At 32.9% G+C, this 21,212-nt stretch overlaps 1 protein-coding gene across 4 annotated transcripts; it reads left to right on the top strand.

The window, feature by feature from the left end:
- Positions 1 to 674: 674 nt before the first annotated feature.
- LOC132742570 (NXPE family member 3-like) lies at positions 675 to 19,624 on the top strand. Of its 4 annotated transcripts, none has more exons than XM_060731012.1 (7): positions 675 to 954; positions 3,260 to 3,388; positions 3,751 to 3,878; positions 10,196 to 10,470; positions 10,850 to 11,109; positions 18,115 to 18,293; positions 18,750 to 19,624. In XM_060731012.1, the coding sequence occupies exons 2-7, from the start codon at positions 3,261 to 3,263 to the stop codon at positions 19,406 to 19,408; spliced, it is 1,629 nt and encodes a 542-aa protein (XP_060586995.1). In that variant the 5' UTR covers positions 675 to 954; position 3,260; the 3' UTR covers positions 19,409 to 19,624. The 4 variants fall into 4 exon arrangements, with proteins under 4 accessions (XP_060586995.1, XP_060586994.1, XP_060586997.1 ...); XM_060731011.1 differs by lacking the exon at positions 675 to 954 and adding an exon at positions 976 to 3,148; XM_060731014.1 differs by lacking the exons at positions 675 to 954; positions 18,750 to 19,624 and adding an exon at positions 976 to 3,148 and having other exon boundaries at positions 15,407 to 18,171.
- Positions 19,625 to 21,212: the final 1,588 nt, after the last annotated feature.

Genomic DNA, 21,212 nt, shown 5'->3' with positions numbered 1-21,212 from the left:
ATAAGTTGTACTTTTCCACTTTTTAACAGATTACTAAAGGGTTTGCAACCCGGTTCGAGTCCCAGAGAATAGATATATACACATAACATGCAGGGTTATATAGGTACACATCTTGGCGACAAAAGTAGACCATTTTAAAGTATTTCAGTCAATTACGGAAGTCTCAGTAAGGATTTAAAGGAACTCACAACAATGATATATTAAACACATTCTTATATGAAAATTGCTGTCTTACGTCATTTTCAATTATTAATTATGACATTATTAATAAAGATATTTTTGTAAATTATATCTAATATTATATGCAAGAGTCCCCTCTAAATATAAAACAAATAATATTAAACATTCGTCAGTCCGTCTGTTCAGGAAAGGGCGAAGAAAATGGCACATTTTATATATAATATAGCGCATTCTATAAATAGCACATTGTTACCATGTGATAATATTGACCTATCAAAATCATTTTGGGCATCATTTGAATGCCCATTTGGGCATCCACGCCATTGAGGTCTTACCCTAACCCTAACCCTAACCCTAACAATACGAATTTCTACAGAAATTCAATTTTGCTGGGCGTTTTACTTTCATATCGCCATATATACATGTACTCTTCTGCGGATTTTCGAAACAATATATTTATTTCCCTAAATGTATGTTTGATTTCCTACTGTATGATCTATCTTTTCTATATGAACTTTAACAAATAAATTTAGCTTTAAATATGTAATTATTGTGAAAAATACTACATGTGCACTTTGCACTGGTTTAGTGGATCTGTTCATTTAAGAGTTTATTTGTTTATCTGAATGTCTACATGATTTACTACTGAACAGAACAGTTCTCTTTTATTTTATCCCAAGGTACATGGCATTACAACATGGAATTGTACTATATAAAGATACAATATAATATTAAACAAACTTCCGGTAGGACTTTATAATCCGATGAATAGAGGTTTGTTTCAAATAGCATAAGGATCTAGTGAAATTTGATTATTAAGATGTTTATTTTTGGGTAATCCTTAATCGCACAATATACAAGCTTAAAGTTAAGGTATATATTATATCTTTTTCGATGGTATTGTTTGTTAAAAAGAAAATAAAAAATAGCACAATAGAGTGTCTCCATTAATATTTTCACGCTAAATACCCTTTGAAAATAACATTTAAATATGTACAGTAAAACATAAATACATGCATTTGAATAATATTATATACAAAAGACAACACTCTTAATATGATCAGAAATATATAAAGAGGTTTTAAAAGAATAAAAAAAATATATGAAAATAGAAAGTATGTGTGTTTTTAAGTAAGAATTATTTCAGAGATAATTTAAATTCATACTAGTCAATATAACCCTTATCAAAGAGCATGTATTATGCATCTTGCACACGGGACATAAAGGGGATATATCGATTATTGTTTTTCATTATTTTGTTTTAATCTGGAGACAGTGTGCAAGTATGGGATTTTCTTGCTATCTTTATAAAAGAATGGATCCTCACCTATTTTGCTATTTATTTGAAAGTTATTGCCTTTGCTTATTTGCACGGTCCAATATTTAAGTGTGCATTTTTTTCCCGCTTAACATCTTATTTCAGCGTATTTATTTCATAAATTTGATATTGACCGTACTCTCATATCTAAACAATCATCTCAGTATACCCACTGCATTGCTTAAAAATATAATTCCTTATATCCTCTGTATATATATTAAAATGTATATGTAGAAAATACGATTTCGTATATCCAATGTATATATGGAAAATACGATTCGTATATCCCCTGTGTGTAGAAAATACTGTTCCGTATATCCTCTGTATAGGTTATGTAGAAAATACAAACCTGTATATCTTAAAATACGGTGCTTTATATCCACTGTATATCTATAGTATACTAGAAAAAATGACATTAATAAAGTCCGTATACGGGATTTTTATCTCCATATACTACATAAATAAGATTAAATATTCATACATGTATATTGAACAAAATACGGAATTCGTACATGCCTGGTTCATATACGGAGTTCTCGTATACCCGAGTTTCCCTTTACGGACTCGTATACATGGTTTGTATATTAGACAAATATATCCCGTACACACCAGTATATGTTACAAATACGATACCGTATATTTCCGTATATTATTGTATTTTTGCAGTGCAATTACTACGCCAAGTGGTGCTTTTGCTATTTTATCTACAAAGATTTATCACCAATTGATAATATCCAAGATGAGGAACATAAGTTATATGTTTTATTCAGCAACCTTAAGTTTTGACGCCAGATCAATTTGCAATATTTTATGTGAAATGCTGTAGAGGTTTGATTTTTGATGAAAAATAAAATAATGCAAATTGCCGAGTTAATTGTAGTCCTATCTTGGTGATTTCTGAAAACATTTTGTTTCTGGGTTGCAAATTCAAAACTTCAACGTTCCTGCTTTAGTTTTGAAGTGTTTATTTTGTTGTATGCCGTTACAAGCATCATAAAATGAACAATAAAAAATTGGCAAAATAGTCTGAAGCATACACTAGACATTTAATCGTGTTCCAACATAACAAAAAAGATGCATATATTTTTTGTGGCCAATATATAACTTATCTATATCAAAATGGTCAAAAAAAATCTTATAAACAATGGTTAGTTTTAATTTCCATAATATTACATAAATGTATATTAAAATACTTGATTTATAAGTGAAATAAAAACATAACCAGTTTTAATCAAATCAAACTTATTTTTTTCAATCAGTGCATTAAGCACTAAATGAATATGTTAGGCAAATTTTGATATAGCGATCACTGATAAGCATTTAATCATTAGACAAATTAATAAAAACTCGACTTTACCCGGTGCCATATTTGTTATAAACGACAGCTTGATGGATCAAAACAATAATTATTATCTACTAAAAAATCAATGCCAAGACAATTTTTGCACATTTTTACGGAATAAACCTTTAGAGTAGTTAGTTATGTATCACGATTATCACAATTGCTACACTTTCGATTATTATATAAACCGTATAAATGTTTTTTGCAATATCACGTGAAATTAATTATGTTTATATTCTGTGAAGTAATAGAAACAGTATTGATGCCTGCTTTCATATAATGGACAATATGTTGAACCGGTTGCAAAGGTAGCGTTTTTTTGTATTTAGATAATCCAAAATGTTTGTTTGTATAATAAATGTAATTACTACTATAGCAAATTGTTTATAATATTAAATTCCTTCTTTTTCCTTTTTTAGAATGTTTTTCTTGATATCGTATGCTGTCATGATATTTTGTATGACAATAACCTTTGTCGAGACAATTTGGAAAAACTCATCCTTTCTTAAATATAAAGTCAGTGAAAAATCAGATATGCAAAACGGCTGGTAAGTTAAGTTTTTTCTTGAATTTTTTGAAGTTGTACTAGTTATGTGATTAGTTTCATTTACACGATAAAAAAGATGGAAATTGACCAGCTTCATACTTTTATTGTATTAATTGCAACAGTCAATTTGCAAATGTTAAATTGGCCTTGGTTACTTCAAGGTTTCTTATTTTATTTTTTTAGCTCAAAATAAATATTAAGACTTATTTACTTTGAATATATAGGATTACTCTTACTAAAGTAGTTTTTGCTCCGTTCCGAAATCGGAAAAGAATAAAGTGTTTATTTTCTTTTAATGTATACGCTATACTCACTTTTCAATATACTCTTTATTATAAACACTTAATTTTGCTTTCATTAAAGGACTGAACAGATTAAAAGTATTCAAAAGGAAGTATATAAAGAATTCAATGTGCAAGATCTGCTTGCATCTCAATGTCAGGACCATTTACTAGCAGCAGACCCATCTAAATCAACAATTGAAATAAAAGGTTAGTGTTATTTATGCATGTTTTCCATGAATATTATCAAGGTGGTATTTTCTACATTATTTGCGATGGTGGTAATTTCAGAGATCTCATAATTTATATTTATCAAAAGTAAGTTTTTTATAAATTCATTACGAAAAATGGGTCAATATTAGAATGATTTGTTATATCGTCTAAAAGTTATTTGTCACAAAATAGATTTTTGTTGCTTACCTAGTTGACGAATTGTTTTTTGTACATTTTCATTTGATTACGTATTAGAATGAGAATAACAACTAATAAGGCATGAAGAAGCATTCATTTAAGCATCGATGATTCAGTATAATGTTTTATTTTTTATATTCCCTCAGAAAATAAATAGAAGCTCACAAAAGTAACAACAAGAGAAATATCGGAATATACATGAACAATTTTCATGTTTCCTCTGTTAAATGATAAGAAAAGTAAATACTGATGATAGTGCATAACCCTTATGATAGTGCATAACCCTTAGAAAAGTTACTTGATCATTGTGCATAACAGTTTGTCAGCTTTCTTTTGTTCTTACAATGACCTTTAACAACATTCCTTGATGACTTTGTGCTAGAGTCATGGTAATATTATAGAAGGATCTCATATGTGATGACGATTCATAGATAGTTAAGAAAATTTACTGATACTTACCCTAAAATTCATTGATGAATTATATCAAGTTCATAATTTGAATAATTAAACATATTAGGCCACACTATGTATTTTAGGGACACTCGAGTAAGTATTTCAGTTATGTAGAAAATATTAAAAGTAATATTTAACCTTATATAAACATAGACCAACATTTAAAATTGTGCAATATTATATTTTAAGAACATCATTTTATTTATCGTGACAAAGTTGTTTAGAAAATTAAATGGCACTTTTGTAGAATAAAGTTCCAAATTTTTCTCCCTCCAATTTAGAATAAAAAGAACAAAAGCATTTAAAGGTAAGGAGTAAATTGTGACCTTCGGTCCTGATTGTAATAATAACAAAGAGTTTATACGTTGTATTTGATATTCTGTCTTAGATGGAAAGGAGGTAATCGTTAAAGATAATTATTTCACTTAGGAAGAATCATTTGTGAACGAATATATCTCATATCTCAGTTATATTTATGAATTCGATATAGCATATTTTATTAAAAGTACAGTCATCCGGTGAACCTCGAAGTTTACGAACAAAAATCCCTTTCAATAATTGATCTTTACGAACTATTTCCTTTTGGATGGTTTTGTTTTACTAACACATGGTGATAATTTCCTCTCAACCCCATTTAATATTTAAAGGGGTATAAAAGCTCTTTAGTATTTTATTTTACCAGAAACTGTTCTTTTATATTACTTTTGAAGAAATCGTTCATTGCTAGCAACACCAATGCTGGAGATAAGTTTCTGCCAAACAAACTACATATAACTGACAAATCATGTGTTGGATGACAACTTACCCAATTGAAAAAGAAATGTCTGAGTTTATCGTTTTGTGACGTTAGTCGACTTTAAGCTTTGAGCAAAATAGCCAATTAATGAAGCTGATACTTTTGTGGAGTGTTACAAGTATAGCTCTTTTAAAATGCCTAAAAATTAGATGTTAATCTTACTTTTACCCTGCTGAAATTAAACGATTAAGGGGGATCAGTGTTGTAGTATGTTTACCATACTGTTATCTTCGAACAGACTATAGCTGGTCTATACATGTAACCTGGCTGGAAGCGCAGTAAACATAATCTCGCGCCAAATTTATAATCAGCTAAGACTGAATTTCCCGCTCGAACCCCCGGACAGTAAACTTACTTCATATTCAGGGGATCTCATTAAAGTTCAGAGAAAGGTCACGTTGCAGTGTACCTATAGAGAAACTAATAACTTTCTATGTAGTAGATACTTCCGCCCCATCTCTTATAGGTTTAAAGTCAAGCCTCGACCTAGGTTTATTAAACCTTACCTACTCAGTAGATCAATCGCCAGTACATAATATTGAGCGCATGACCAAACAAATAATATGTCTGACTATGTCTGACTATGGGGACTTATTCAAAGGTATTGGTAAGCTGTAAATGTAAATTACATGTAAAAGAAACTGCGGTTCCTACAGTTAACCCCCCTCGCAAAGTTTCAGAGGCACTGAAAAAATGGCTTAAGCAAGAACTTTCACGTATGGATAGTGATAGAATAATTGTCAAGGTTACAGAACCCACAGACTGAGTAAATTCTATCGTGGTTGTTGAAAAATAAAAAAACTGGCCAACTTAGAATATGTATAGATCCGAAAGCGTTAAATGACGCAATCTGCAGGCCCCATTATCCGATGTCTACACTTGAAAAATGTGACGTCTAATCTCACAGGTGCGTCACACTTCAATATACTTGACATCACACATGCGTATTGGAGTGTAGAATTAGAGAAAGAATCGTCAATGTTGACAACTTTCTCGACGCCATTTGGCAGATATCGCTATTTAAGGCTATCATTTGTCATATCTTCATCTGGTGACATTTTTCAACAAAAGGTGTACGAAATATTTCAAGGTCTGCCAGGCGTGCATGCTAGTGTTGACGACATACTTATTTGTGGCCGCACAAAAGATGAGCATAACGCAAACTTGCGCAATACCCTTGATCGCGCACGGGAGGTAGGAATTAGGTTTCACCCTGATAAATGCATCATTGGTATGCCTGAAGTTCATTTTCGGACACATTATCTCAGCCCAAGGTTTAAAGCCCGACCCAAGCAAAATCGAAGCCATGACGAGGCTCGAAATCCCAAATACACGTGCTAAGCTGGAAATGTTTCTAGGGATGGTCAATTATATGGCAAAATTCATGCCAAACTTGGCTGAGGTCACTTCCCATCTGCGTAGCCTCAAGCAAAAGGATGTTGAGTTCACGTGGGAAAATTCCCACACTCAAGCATTTCAGGAAGTCAAAAATATCATTACAAATGCCCCAGTTCTTGGTTACTTCGACCTAGACAAACAACTTGTCCTTGAGTGCGACTCGAGGCTAAATGGAACTTGTTCTTGTCTCAAAGAGGGAGGCAGACGAATTGCATACGCATCAAAAAGTTTCACTAATACTGAAAAAATGTATGCGCAAATTGAGACAGAAATGTTAGCCATTGTTTTTAGATGTAAGCGATTCCATTAATTTACATTTTGAAGACCCATAATTGTTAAGATCGATCATAAACCGACCGAGTCAATTATGAAAAAAAAACCCTTTCGGCGGGCCCTCCTAGACTTCAGAGAATGCTGCTGCAAAAGTACAAAGTAACTGTAGAGCATGTTAGCGGTAAGAATATACCGGTCAGCGATTTTTTTATCGCGACATTTACTACCTGAAACAATGCCTACATTGATTGAAGGTCTCGATCTGCATGTACATTCAATAAAGAAACAGTTGTTTGTTACTGATAGACGTTTAAATATCATAAGGCAAGCTATTACGCAAGACAAATCCATGGAGATATTGAAAGAAACTATACTAGCAGGCTGGCCTGAAATGAGGTCACAGTGCATCCCAGAAATAACCTAATTCTGGAATCACCGGGACGAATTATCAGTGGAGGATTCCTTGATAGTTCGTGGTCAAAAGGTCATAATACCACATAACCTTCGCCAGGAAATGCTGACACAGGTTCACACAGGTCACTTAGGCGTTACCAAAACTATTGAATGCGCGAAAGATAACATGTTTTGGCCAGGAATGGCAAAACAAATCACAGATTATGTTTTGAAATGCCCTATCTGTCTAATACATAGAGATTCAAACGCGAAAGAGCCTCTGCTCCCGCATGAATTTCCATGCCGACCCTTTGAGAAAATAGGAACTGATATTTTCCAGTTTGATGGAAAGCAATATCTAGTCACAATCGATTAATACAGTCGATTTTTTTGAAATTTTTGAAAGATTTATTACCTGATACAAGGTCAGGCACAGTTATCCAAAATCTGAGAGTACATATGTCGCGTTATGGTATATGCGATGTATTAATCAGTGACAATGTACCTCAATTTTCCTCGCAAGAATTTGAAGATTTCACGCGCGAGTGGAAATTTGAGCATAAAACATCTTCTCCATATTTTCTAAGATCAAATGGTATGGCAGAGAAAGGTGTTTCAGTTGCTAAAAGGTTACTGACTAAAGCAAAAGAAAGTGGTCACAACCCGTATACAGCTTTGCTTGAATACAGAAATACCCCCCTCGACTGTGGTTTTACACCAGCGCAGTTACTTATGAGTCGTAGAACTAAGTCAATTGTCCCAATCACACCCAAACTGTTACAACCTAAAACCATATCTTCTTTCCTGATCTTAAAAAATAACGATAGGTCAAAGTTCACGCAAAAGAAAAAACACGACAAAAAACGACAAGCCCCTATGCCCCTTTATGTAAATGACTCGGTTAGAATTCGTTCAGGAAAAATTTGGGAACCAGCCAAAATCATCAATAAACATGAAGAAAGGTCATATTCTGTTGTTACACAAGTATATCGTCGTAACAGGCAACATCTTTTGAAAACAGAGGAAATTTTCTCTCTCTTTGACCCCATGCAACTCAGTATTTATGCTGATCCTGTTATAAGTAAAGAGCAAACATGTTTAAACAATCAAGATCAGATTAACCGCAATACTGAAGGCCCTTATATAACACGGTCAGGGAGAGTGGTGGAAAGCAATCAGCGCTATTCAAGTAGTCAGTGGGTGATATAAACATCATAAACATATCATTTTATCTTTGACACCACTTGTTGTACTCTAATCAAAACAAATTATTATTTTGATATGTACTATAAATTTTATAGATTTTATTAATTTCCTACATACACTGTTTCATCTATATTTAATTTACTTAATGAAAAAAAAGTGTGTTACTTGTTTTACACCTTATTACAATTATGAATTGATTTCTGATAATACTAGAATATTATTGTTAAAAACTTAAAGAAGGGAGATGTAGTATGTTTACCATACTATTATCTTAGAACAGATTATAGCTAGTCTATACATGTACCCTGGCTGGACTTATCCGGCAGTCGTTGACCAGCTACACTTGTAGTAAGATCGCTTGATCATATCATTATATTACTAGTCTTGTAAATAAACTGTTTATATATATGTATATCGGACTTTGTTATTATACTTGACTTTATTATATAGTTACAACGATACAACAAGTGTCATTTGTGTTTAGGTCATTGACTTAAAGCCGGCTGCCCTTTAGCGCAGTAGGTTGGAATACCGCCATGAGCATATTGATTGTCGGCGATTCTACTCAAGCGCCCTTTCGTGCTTGGAAAATATGCATGAAGGTTCACTTGATTGCAATGTAAAACAAAAACAAAGCAATATAACATGCAATGGTCACGCAATCGGGTCAAAGTAACATCAAATCATACAAAAGACAATACGGTTTTGTAATCTTGAGAATTCAGTCTGTCTCGTATGGAATTAAATTTAGGTTTAATTGCACACGTCTCCCCTTGTGTAAGTTTTGTTCCAGAAACGGACTCGAAAGTATGTCTTTAAGCTTGAAGTTTACCGCACAAGTAACCTCAATTAACGTTTGACATTTTGTGTCTTTTTTGGGACAGAGTCGAAGTAAACAAAGAAGAAACAAATTCTAACTTTTTGCTTATAACGAACAGCTTATACGTTTTGACTGAGTGTTATTAAAACTTTTTATAGCATATTTGTTTTTAATTTTACAACCAACTTTAACGAATTGTGCCAAGGAGGTAATCATATTTTAAAATATTTTTCGGCAAAGTGCAATTGTAAAACCTAAAGCCGTACCAAAGAGTGCAATGGTTCACAAATATAGATTAAGATAAGGGTGTATTGCATTAGAAATCAAGGTTTCAGTTTTTGCAAAACTGAATTTCTCGAAGGCAGTTAATTTCCGTCTATTTGCCATTCGTCTTTCAACGCTGATTTAAACGATCATGTAGGATTATTAGATGGTCACTTGCGTAGAAATTTGTAATTACTGGTTAGTTATCCTGTATAGCCTCTGTTGGATCGACCGCCAAAATATGAAAAACGTGACAAACAAAACAAAGGAATACAAACAAATAGGTATGTCAGCGCAAGATTATTACAGAACATATTCAAAACAATAACTTCAACCTGTTTCAGACAGATCCTGCATTGCTATTAGCCTAAATTGTAACTATACTGTTTTCAAACAAACTGAATTATCCGTGAACTTTACAAATAGCATTTTCAGTTGGGATTTTATACACATTTAGTTCGTCCAAGTAACTTTTATTACAAAAATTCTTATTTAAAATTTGTACTCTTTCAGAACAACACAGAATTGCAGTCGGCGATAGCATTGATATTAAATTAATCATTTATGATGGTTACGGAAATATGAAAACAAAGGGCGGGGACTACCTCAGAACAAGACTTTATAATGACAATTTAAAAGCTTATGCCAATGGGGAGGTACTAGATCATAAAAATGGATCCTATACAATTAGGCACAACGCACTATGGACAGGTTTAGCAAAAGTAGAGATAGAGCTTTTATATCCAAAAGAGATTCTTGCAGCAATTATTCGCAGAAGACATCATTGGGTAATATGTTATAAAACATAAATGTGCAAATAAAAGTATTAATGACAAGAGAGTAAATTAAATTACTTGCGACCTGTTCTTACTGTACTAAGTCTAAATTACTTTAATGCTTAATTTTTCAGATGTTTACTTTCATAATAATATCTGACATTCTATTGTTCACAATAGATGTTCATAATGTTAAATCAAGCTTATAACTAAATCACTAAATCAGTTGTTAAGTTCAACCTTTAAGATTAACGCATGAAGTAAGAATATAAGCATGCTCACTATATAGATACGTCTAAATATGATGCTTATTTCATTCTCTTGCTTTCTTTAGGGATTCTGTTTTTCTCTATTTTGTTAATTTAGTGAATATATTTGTATAATTTTACAGCATTTTAACGATATACGTGCAATATTCGAGTCTTTTAATACATCCGAATCAACGCAATGTCATTCAGACAAGAACGTATTTAAAAGAAACAAAAAAGGTTCAGATTTGTGCAATTTTTCTTATTGGAATAACACAATGCCTTGGTATTGTCTGAAACCTGTCGACAGAACTTTGTCGTGTAATGATTTGAAGAAATACGAACGCAATTGGATTGGCTATTTAGAAGGCCTTAATGAATGTGAACTTCGTCTTGTAAAAAGGTACAAATTTAAAGAATGTTATGGAATATCACGTATATTCCTTTTTTCCTTTTATCCTTGGGAACGAACTTTATTTTTAGATTTATACTGGTGAAACGCGTATATTAAATCCAGATTTTACAAATGATAATATCCTTGCTCTTGCTGTGCTTCTTATATTTGCATAATTGCTTTATTATTTTGACATGCAGGGCTTCTAAGACTTGCTGCAATTCCTTATTTAGCTACTTAACTACCGCGTTTCTTGAAGGTCTTTCACATTTTTGACTTGCTGTGCTTCTTGCACTGCAATTCACAGTCTTGTTTAATTGTGTAAAGCTTACCCTTTAAAAGACTTGTTTTATATTTGAACGCTAATCACCTGAAAGAATTGCGTTGATACCCGACGTGGAACTTGCTCTAAGACTTACATTTCTTCTTGAAAGCGGACCTTTTTAAGGCTAGCGGACAACTGCTTGTCTAATGTTTTTAACAAGTAGGCAGACCATCTCTAAAAATCTGAAAACAAAGTGATTCCTTAGGAAGCATTAATCACAACAAAATTACAAGAGAATTGCAGACTCGTTTTGATTGAGTCTGTACATGAGGGATAATGAATACGTGCAACAACAATCACGCCCCCTAGCACCGGCTTGAGCGGTACTCAATTCTCAACACTTAATAGTGCTGGCATCAATGATCTCGAAGGACCAGAAAAATAAAACAACACTGAAGACATCCTTCTAAGACTTCTTCCACTCAGAATAGGACCTCCTTCCAAACGTGTTTCCTTTCTTGAAGGAAATACCTTTTTCCCACATTTGAATAAATCTTTCACTTCATCATGCGCATCTTTTTTATTGGTAGTCATATTCCGTCGCTCTGGTGTTTCGCCTTTGTCACTCGTTGAAAGCACGTTTGAGGATTATGTATTTTACTATGTGCATCTGCAAAATATCATGGCTTGCTGATTGACTATGATCTGTTTCTAGACCATTTCTACATCATTAAAGAAACATTGAATTGATTGTTCACATTCTCAAGTCATAAACTAATCGGTGATTAAAATGACCGTATGTCTTGTGCCGTCCTCGTCTTTCATGAGTCATATTCCATTGCATTTGTGTTTCACCTTTGTCACTCGTTGGAATCACCTAGATATTTTTGAGGATTATGTCTACCATCATGTGCTTCTGCAAAATATCATGGCTTTGCTAATTGACTACGGTCGTGCATGACCCTTTGCAGTCTTTGCTTCAAAAGCATGTCTACATCATTAAAGAAAATTTGATTTGAATGCATTCCGTCTCCTGTCTCTATATGTATATAGGCTTTATTATAAATGTGTTAAGTATCTATTTCCGAATCCCTTCCTGGAACCAACCAGTACTAAGCAATGAATGTAAAGTTTCTTGCTCCAGGAAACAACGACTTGCCCCTAACAGGGTTTGAACCAACGCGGTCAGCAATCCTTAGATTACTATTCCGACGCGTTAACCACTCGGTCACTTAAGGTAGTACACCCCTAATGCACTGTCTCCACTTTAAAGAGTTTTCAAATAGGCTAAAATCACTGTAAAGTGTATTGAAACTGAGGGGGGCATGGGTTCAAACCCCAGAAGGGGCATTTTTTTTCTTTCTTTTTTTTCTTTTTAACATTTTTTATTAATCTCTCAGACCCCCTTTGAAAGAAAAAAGTGTTTTATTTGAATTATTTAATTATTGTAGGTATTTATTTACTAAATAATGCCAAATTTAATAGCAAATATGATACCAGATATTTTCAAAGTTTAATAATAAAAACTAAACGGTAAAAGTATTTTATATTTTGCAAGACCAACCAATATACATTAAAAAAATTTAGGCAAAATTTGAAAATAGCCCCTCATTTTGGAAAATTTTAGGGATATTTTAAATAAGGCTTTTTACATAGGGAAATGGTCAAATTAGTGTTAAAAGTGGGTGGGGTAGGGTTACATTTTTATACATATTAAAAACATTTCGTTTAAAAACAATCATTTTGCTTGTTTAATTTGTTACCTAAATGTCATTATTTATTTTTTAATTATGAGCAAAAGAAAAACATTTTACATAATGATGATATTATAGATTATTTAGAGTTTCCTCATTTCTGAAAAAATCCATTCTAATGGCAAAGTTTAAGTTCATAAAAATGTCCATAACTCATAAACCACACGGTAAATTTTGTTTAAATTTTGCATACAGGTGACATTTAAGGCATATAACCGTCCTATGTTGTCAAATTTACAATTCCTTATAGTGCCCATTAGGGGTGTACTACTTTAATTAGCATGATAGTATATACTATTTGTGTGCTATGGCACTGCTAACAAAGTAATACATTAGTTGTGATTCGATTGTATAATTCTGTGTTTGACGTGTTTTGGACATACTGTGATATTCTGATGTGGACATAAGGCATTGGTTAAATTTCGAAAATTGAATTTCTAAATGACCATTTTGGTGTTTTACTTATTTAACCTTTTGTAACCATAACAACTGTTAGAATTTCACTAGACAGGGATTCATTTTGTTTACATTGTCTCGTTTATAGGAACATGATGGGGCTAAGAGTGAGGTTTGGTGGAAATATTGAAAGAAATCAACGATTTTGTTTAAAATGCAATATGAATGTAGTGGAAAAGGAATATCATTTTTTACTTGCTTGTCCGTATTACATTGATCTACGAAGAGAATATTTACCTAAATACTACTGCTCTTGGCCAAATGTACACAAATTTAAAATGTTAATGAATAACTCACAACAGAATGTTATAAAGAAATTATCTCAATTTATTTACCATGCAACTTTAGCTAGAGAAACAACTGGTAGCTAATTCCAACTAATTTCAAACATTAATTATAATAGTCTTAATATTTATTTCATGACTGTGATATTATATATGTAATATTACTTTTCTCGTATTTAGATCTTTTATGCATTTGTTAATATGTTAATATGTTTATATGTATGTATACACGCCATTATTGTTTATGGCAATAGACATTATGTTTGTGCCTTAATAAAATCTTTGAATCTTGAATCTTGGTGCACCATTAACCGGTTTAAACTTCCTAGCAGTCATTATTATGCTTCTGACCGTTCCAAGGCGGCGCCCCTCTGTGTTCTTCAGCTGTATGTCTATGTTGTTTCATACTTATTTGGTGACACTTTTGCTAGTTTCCCTTGTTGTTTTCTCGTCTATGGTATGTATCTTCCCCTATGCCTCTAGTCTTTTTTTTTATTTACCCCTTCCCCCCTTCCTCTGGTCTCATGTCCCCTTCCCTTACCCCTGTGCCCTTGACTTTTTTGGCCTGTTTTCAATCATTTATTTGTTTTCTTTGAATACCTTATCACGTACAAATTATTCCCTATTATCTAATCATTTGTTTGTTTTCTTTGAATTCCTTATCAGTTACAAATTATTTATCATTTGAGTGATTAGCCTGTCTGTGCTCTGCATTGTGTCCTTTCCTATTTTGTTGGGGTCCGCCTGGGCAACTTGACACTGGTTGTTGTTGCTGGTTATTTTGGGGTTGCGTTCATTGAACACCGCCTTTCCTTGTTGATCTTGTTTATCATATTGGATGATTGTGAGATAAACTTTACTTTCATATAGTTTGTTTTATTGTAAAAACTGTTTTTCCTTAATTAAAAATTTTAAAATTTTGTGCTGCGTTATCTTCCCTGTTGCGTTTAGATCGTAACATATCATTAACATATCGTTGATTAACACAGCCGTCTTTCTTGTGGCACCCGTCATTTATGAGAAAAAAACACAAGACGTCAAGAATATACCCTCCAATCTTAGCTTCTAAACTTGATCTGCGCCCTTGTTCGGTTAGCTGTTACAATTTTGTAATGTTATTTTCAGAGGTAGAGAATTGCCAATACCCAAAGATTGTATCAACCTTTAATTTATCGCTTACGTCTCGAATATATCGATGTAAGCTTTACATTTGTTCTTTCAATTTTAAAAGGGCCTTGACGGTAGGCCTTTTGCAACTTCCGGCTCTTACTTGACTTACCAGACATGCTTGACTTGTTGCGCTTCATAGACATAATGCACCATTTGGGACTGGCTGCTATTTCTGGCATGATGTTTACAAAAGACATGTGCATACCTTATGTCAAATAAGCTTTCATATCCCCATGTCTTGTTTTCATAGGCCTAGTCAATATTTAACAAAGTAGCATTAGCGGATGTTTACCAGCGGAAATACGGGTTTCTGTAATAAAAACACATAGTGAGCTTTACTCAGTAATGCACCAATATAGTGTAAACATTGTTTTCAGGGTGGTTGATCCGGATATCCTCCCGGGCTATTTATTGGGTCTTTCTCGATGTTGTTCGACCGCTGATTGATTTGGTGGTGATGTTGTGAAATAATATTGCAACGAAAGCGTTTCTATACTTTCACTATTTCATATTTATAAAGAACGTAAAATTCACTCATTTTGGACATAAGTCATTCAACGCGCTAAATAGATTTAACTTTTATAAAAACAGCTAAACATGTTACAAACATAATCATCATTATGACACGCGCTATTGAGCAATTATCGTCTAGTTTGTGTTTTTCACACGTCTGAAGGGAACAGACGAAAGAAAACTATTAGTCGAGATAAACAAAGGATAACTGTGAAAATAACTGTTGGGACTGAAATTGTACATCGAGATACTGAAAATATCGAATTAAAAATATCGAGATAAACAACTATTTCCAATATAGATAAAGAAGGAGGAAAGTCGGGACTTTCAAAATTTCATCGAGATAACGAAATATCGAGAAAGCGATGTCGAGATAACGATAGTTGACTGTAATCGTTTAATTATTTTATTTTCATTTAAAAAGCACAAGCTCTTTTGTGTTTTTACTGTATGAAAACATGGTTTTACACAATGATAAATATTTACTTATCAGGAAATGATTTTGCAATCTCTTATAATTGAATGTTTTCAATGTATTTTTCTTTTATTTTTCTATTCTCAAAATATGTATAGAACTGCTATGAAACTTAACAGAAATCAATTTACGTCATGTCAAAATATTGACGTGCGGTGATTTTTATTTACTGACTACGGGTGAACCGTTTAAAAACTAGTAATCGTGTAAACAATAAATATAATGTAAATAAAGGTTAATCTTTATGTGATAAAATACCTTTCATCTGACTCGTAAAGTTTTATTTATTCTGCACATTCAGTTTACGAAATATTTATGCTAACACAGAAGAAAAATAAAATATATCAAATTGATTTTTCTGATGGTTTTGTTAAAACCTCATATTACAAGTCAACACTAATGTAACAGTGAATCAACAACAACAAAAAAACAACGCTGAACGCACTGTTGAATGTTTTAAAAATTGGTTTGATTCAGTTGGTTTGATTCAGCATTTGAATTGACGGCTTTTGTAAAAGCAAACTACCGTAAACAAACTAAGCGTCTGGTAACGCAGCAACATTTTAGAATGTATATTTAGATTTTTTATTTAAAATATATTTGTTTATTCCAAAAAATGTCTTTAAAATGTGTTTTAATGTGGAACTAAATGATTTGGATCAAACATTTTTACGCAGGCAACATATCTCAAGGATATTCAAGCAGTATTCAAAAAGTTATGCTGGAACTATCCTTCCATTTGATTTAAAAAACCGAAAATACAACAAAAACTTGAGTCTGAACGACATCAAAGAATTACAAATAAATATTGATTGAAATCATTTCAGTAACTTTTTCTAACATAATATGATATATTTATAAATGTTTTGTTGTTTCTAGTTATTTACTACAAATTTGTATCCTGTGATACTCATAGCCATCCAGCTGTTTTTTTGTAACAACCAGTTTGCAAGTCTGAAAATATTAAGATTGACGGAAATCACTTGCAACATGTTTCACGCGCAACCTGTTCTGCAAGATCGATTTACTTTAGCTATTCGAAAATCACAGAAACATACATATTGTTAAGCCTAAAAAAATTTTAGACGTTGCTCGGTATTACAATCCAATAAATCGACAATATCTCGTCCTTGGAACACATTTCTCTGAACTTGCCGAAATGTTGTAGACCTCGTATACTGTCACCACGTTTAAAAATTAAGATGAAGACAGGAAAGGCGTCTCTGCGCTCAAAAAAGTACAAGAACAAAGATCAACGAGGCCGAGTGACGTTCAAAAAACGCTGCCCCGGATTGTCGACAAGAAGGTACAGTAGTCATCGAGACTGACCAGCCTGTTGATGTACAATTTCCATCGTATCACCGTATCTTTCAAACTTATTTAATATCTATCACTTCAACGTCCTTAATCCTAAACGTACAATTCTTGATACAAATACCAGGATTTCTCTGCTAGTAATTAGGATGTTCATAAGAAGCAAATTTTTGCGACTAATGGTGGTGACTCTAGATAATGAAGTGCACAAGGTTTTCACATCCGAGCCTTTGGACTTTTCATTTAGAATTTACGCTGCAAATGGATTAATAAACACATATCAGAAATGATGAGAAAGTATTTATTTTATTTTTCTTACTTGTACCTTTTCTTAACCTGGAATAATACATTCATGATTTTTAAAAGTATTTACATATGTAAATACATATATACCTAATTGATTGTACTGTAGAAATTTAAAGTCTCCACACTACAACGTCAAATATTTTTAAGGAAAAAATATATATTCAAAAGATGTCTTGCAAGTAATATATTTTTACGTTATAAAGTCATTTTCAGTCAGATAATCATTTGTTTACATTATATCATTTTGAGTCAATGCATATTGTCATATCTCTTGGACGATATATATTCATTTTAAAAGAATCATTTAAGGTATTTTTCCATATATTGTAAACAAATTCCAATATTAAAAGGAACAATATACGTATCATAAATATTTCGACGTCGCAAAATTAACTACTTATTCAGTATAAAATAATAGAATAACAACGGAAATTACCCAGTTTTAGGGCAGTAAAATATATAACTTTTTTACCCAAGGGATCAGTATAGAGTAGGAGATGTAATTAATATAACAGTTGGAGCATCCAAGAGGGCTCACAAGCAACCAAACGATGAAATGCAACCTTGTCATACTTACAATCGGAGCAAACTGTGGTTCATGAAACAATCAACAGGTTACTTTTACCAAGGAAAGTGGATACTAACACACTGTGAAGGTAATATGCTATGCCAATAAAGTTTACCACTTAGCATTTTTGTTGTCTTCACCGGGGATTTCTGTAAAAGTTTACGAAAATTATTACGAAAAAAAAAGGGAACAAAAACTCACCTTATAATTTCAAATAAAATGATTTGCATGTTGCTCTGTATCACAACTAAATAATGACCAAATACGAAATGTCAGCAGATTAATTATGTCAATGTTAAAGTTCAATATACATGTGTATGCGATTTTTTGATATAATTTGGGCGTAAAAATATGCTTTTAATCAAAAGTTAAAAGCCAGTTTTGCTAAACTGAAGCTTATGAAACCACACCATTTTATTCATTAATTTACAAAAAGTATGAATCACTTTAACAAATAATACCGCTTCTCTCATTTTTCTATTTCTTAACTTATTATTTGCAAATATATTAATACATTTATAGTGTTCTATTTTTGTCTCTACAGGAAGAATAAGAAATGTAGGAGAATGTCTTCGAAATACAACTGTTTACCTATGGGGAGATTCAACAAGTTTGCAGTGGTTAGCTTACCTGAAAAATCTCTCTTTAGGTTGTACACTTAAACGCATTTCTGGAGAAAGATGGCACACAAGATATGAAGCATATTGCTTACAATATAATATATATATTATTTATATACCTCACAATATACCAGCTGTTGCTGGTGGGGTATCAAACATGAGTAGCTACTTTTCAAAAACGTTACCTGAACAAGTGAAGGATTTCAAAAATACAAGTAAACGTATTATTATACTTCACATTTATTCACATTTACAAATAGAATGTATTCAATTTTTTATAGAAAATGTTCTTGCGTTGCGGTATTATTTAGAAAAATTAGAAAAAATGAATGTAACTAAAATTCTTATAAAATTACCTCATACACATCGTGAAGAAAAAATAAAGGGATGGACAATCAGACAACCTGACTATATTGGTTTTTTATATGAATCTATTATACGAAAGGTGTTTACGGGAATGCACCACTTTGTCATTGCTCTAAATAACAAAGATATAACAATCTCAACGAAAAATATTGAACTTCATCCTAAAAACATTGTTATAACAGCTATGGTAGAACAATTTTTATATTATGTATGTTAGGTTTCATATTGATACAGTGAAAGGCGAGAAAACCGGACGGCTTTCGGACTGAGGGTTTTGTCCGGTTTTCTCAGCGGTCCGGTTTTCTCAACGTCCCCTTTATGAATATATGTACTGACCAATCACTTACCAGGGATGTCAGTATATCTGCATTTTCATAATCATTATTATGTTAATATATTGCTAAATAAAGAAATGATAAAATCCAAAAAAACATGTGTTTCCACATTATTGAATCAAAATGCAAATAAATTTTTGATTTAAGGTAGAACGCCCCTAATGGGTACTGTAAGGAACTGTAAAAAATGACAACATAGCACAGTTATTTGCCTTACGTGTCACCTGTATGCAAAATTTTAACAAAATTTACCTTGTCGTTTATGAGTTATGGACATTTTTCTAAACTAAAACTTTGCCACTAGAAGGTGTTTTTTTTTCAGAAATGAGGAAACTCTAAATAATCTATAATGTCATCATTATGAAAAATGTTTTAATATTGCTCAATGTTAAGAGACAAATAATGACATTTAGGTAACAAATTTAACAAGCAAAATGATTTGAAACGAAATGTTTTTATAAATGTATAAAAATGTAACCCTACCCCACCCACTTTTGATACTTATCTGACCATTTCCCTAATTAAAAAGCCTTACTTTAAATATCCCTAATATTTTTTAATATTTTCCACAATGAGGGGCTGTTTTCAAGGTTTACCTAAATTTTATTAAATGTATATTGGTTAGTCTTGTAAAATATGAAATACGTTTACCTTGTTGTTTTTATTTGATTAAATTTTGAAAATATCTGGTATCATATTTGCTATTGAATTTATGGTTCAGCTTCTGTAGTATTTGCTTGGGTTCATTAAAAAATTAGGACCGGTTCAGCTTCATATCACCTTCAGTTCTCCATCGATTCAGCTTCGGTTCAGCATCGGTTCTGGTTTTATCATATCAGCTCGGTTCATGCCACATATCCGGATCGGTTCAGCTTTCTACAATCTTTGGATCAGTCGGGGATCAGCTTTGGTTCGGCTTCGGTATAGCTTCAAATCATATTTTATTGTATCAGCTCGTGTTCCGTAATTAATCGGGATCAGTTCAGCTTTGTATCATCAACGGTTCAGCTTCGTATCAGCTTCGGATAAGGTTTGGTTTAACTTCGAATCAGCTTCGGTTCAGCATCGGATCAGCTCAGGTTCAGCTTCGGATCAGCTCAGGTTCAGCATTAGATCAGCTTCAGTTCAGCATCTGATCAGGTTCGCTTGAGCATCAGATCAGGTTCGGTTCACATTCGAATCAGCTCAGTTCAGCATCGGATCAGGTTCGGTTTAACTTTGGTTCAGCATTTATCGTATAAGTCCGGGTTTATTCAAAAATCAGAGTAGGTTCATCTTTGAATCACCATCGGATCAGCTTCGATTCAGCATCTGATCAGGTTTAGTTCAGGTTCGAATCAGCTTCAGTTCAGCATCGGATCAGCTTCGGTTCACAATCGGATCAGCTTCGGTTCAGCATCAGAACAGCTTCGGTCCACCTTCGAATCAGCTCCGGGTCAGCATCGGATCAGCTCCGGTTCAGCATCGGATCAGCTCCGGTTCAGCATCTGGTCAGGTTCGGTTTACCTTCTAATCAGGTTCGGGCCAGCATCGTATCAACTCCGGTTCAGCATAGGGTCAGCTTCGGTTCAGCATCGGATCAGCTTCGGATCAGCTTCGGTTCAGCTTTGGATTACCTTTTATCATCTCATTCAAGCTTCGGTAACAAATCAGGATCGGTTCAGCTTCGTATAACCTTCGGTTCAG

The sequence above is a fragment of the Ruditapes philippinarum genome, unplaced genomic scaffold (genome assembly GCF_026571515.1).
Source record: "Ruditapes philippinarum isolate M1 unplaced genomic scaffold, ASM2657151v2 ctg11003_1_1_1_1, whole genome shotgun sequence".
In the NCBI taxonomy this organism is placed as follows: domain Eukaryota; kingdom Metazoa; phylum Mollusca; class Bivalvia; order Venerida; family Veneridae; genus Ruditapes; species Ruditapes philippinarum.
The sequence above is the reverse complement of the archived record's forward strand: the minus strand, read 5'-3'. Positions and strand labels throughout refer to the sequence as shown.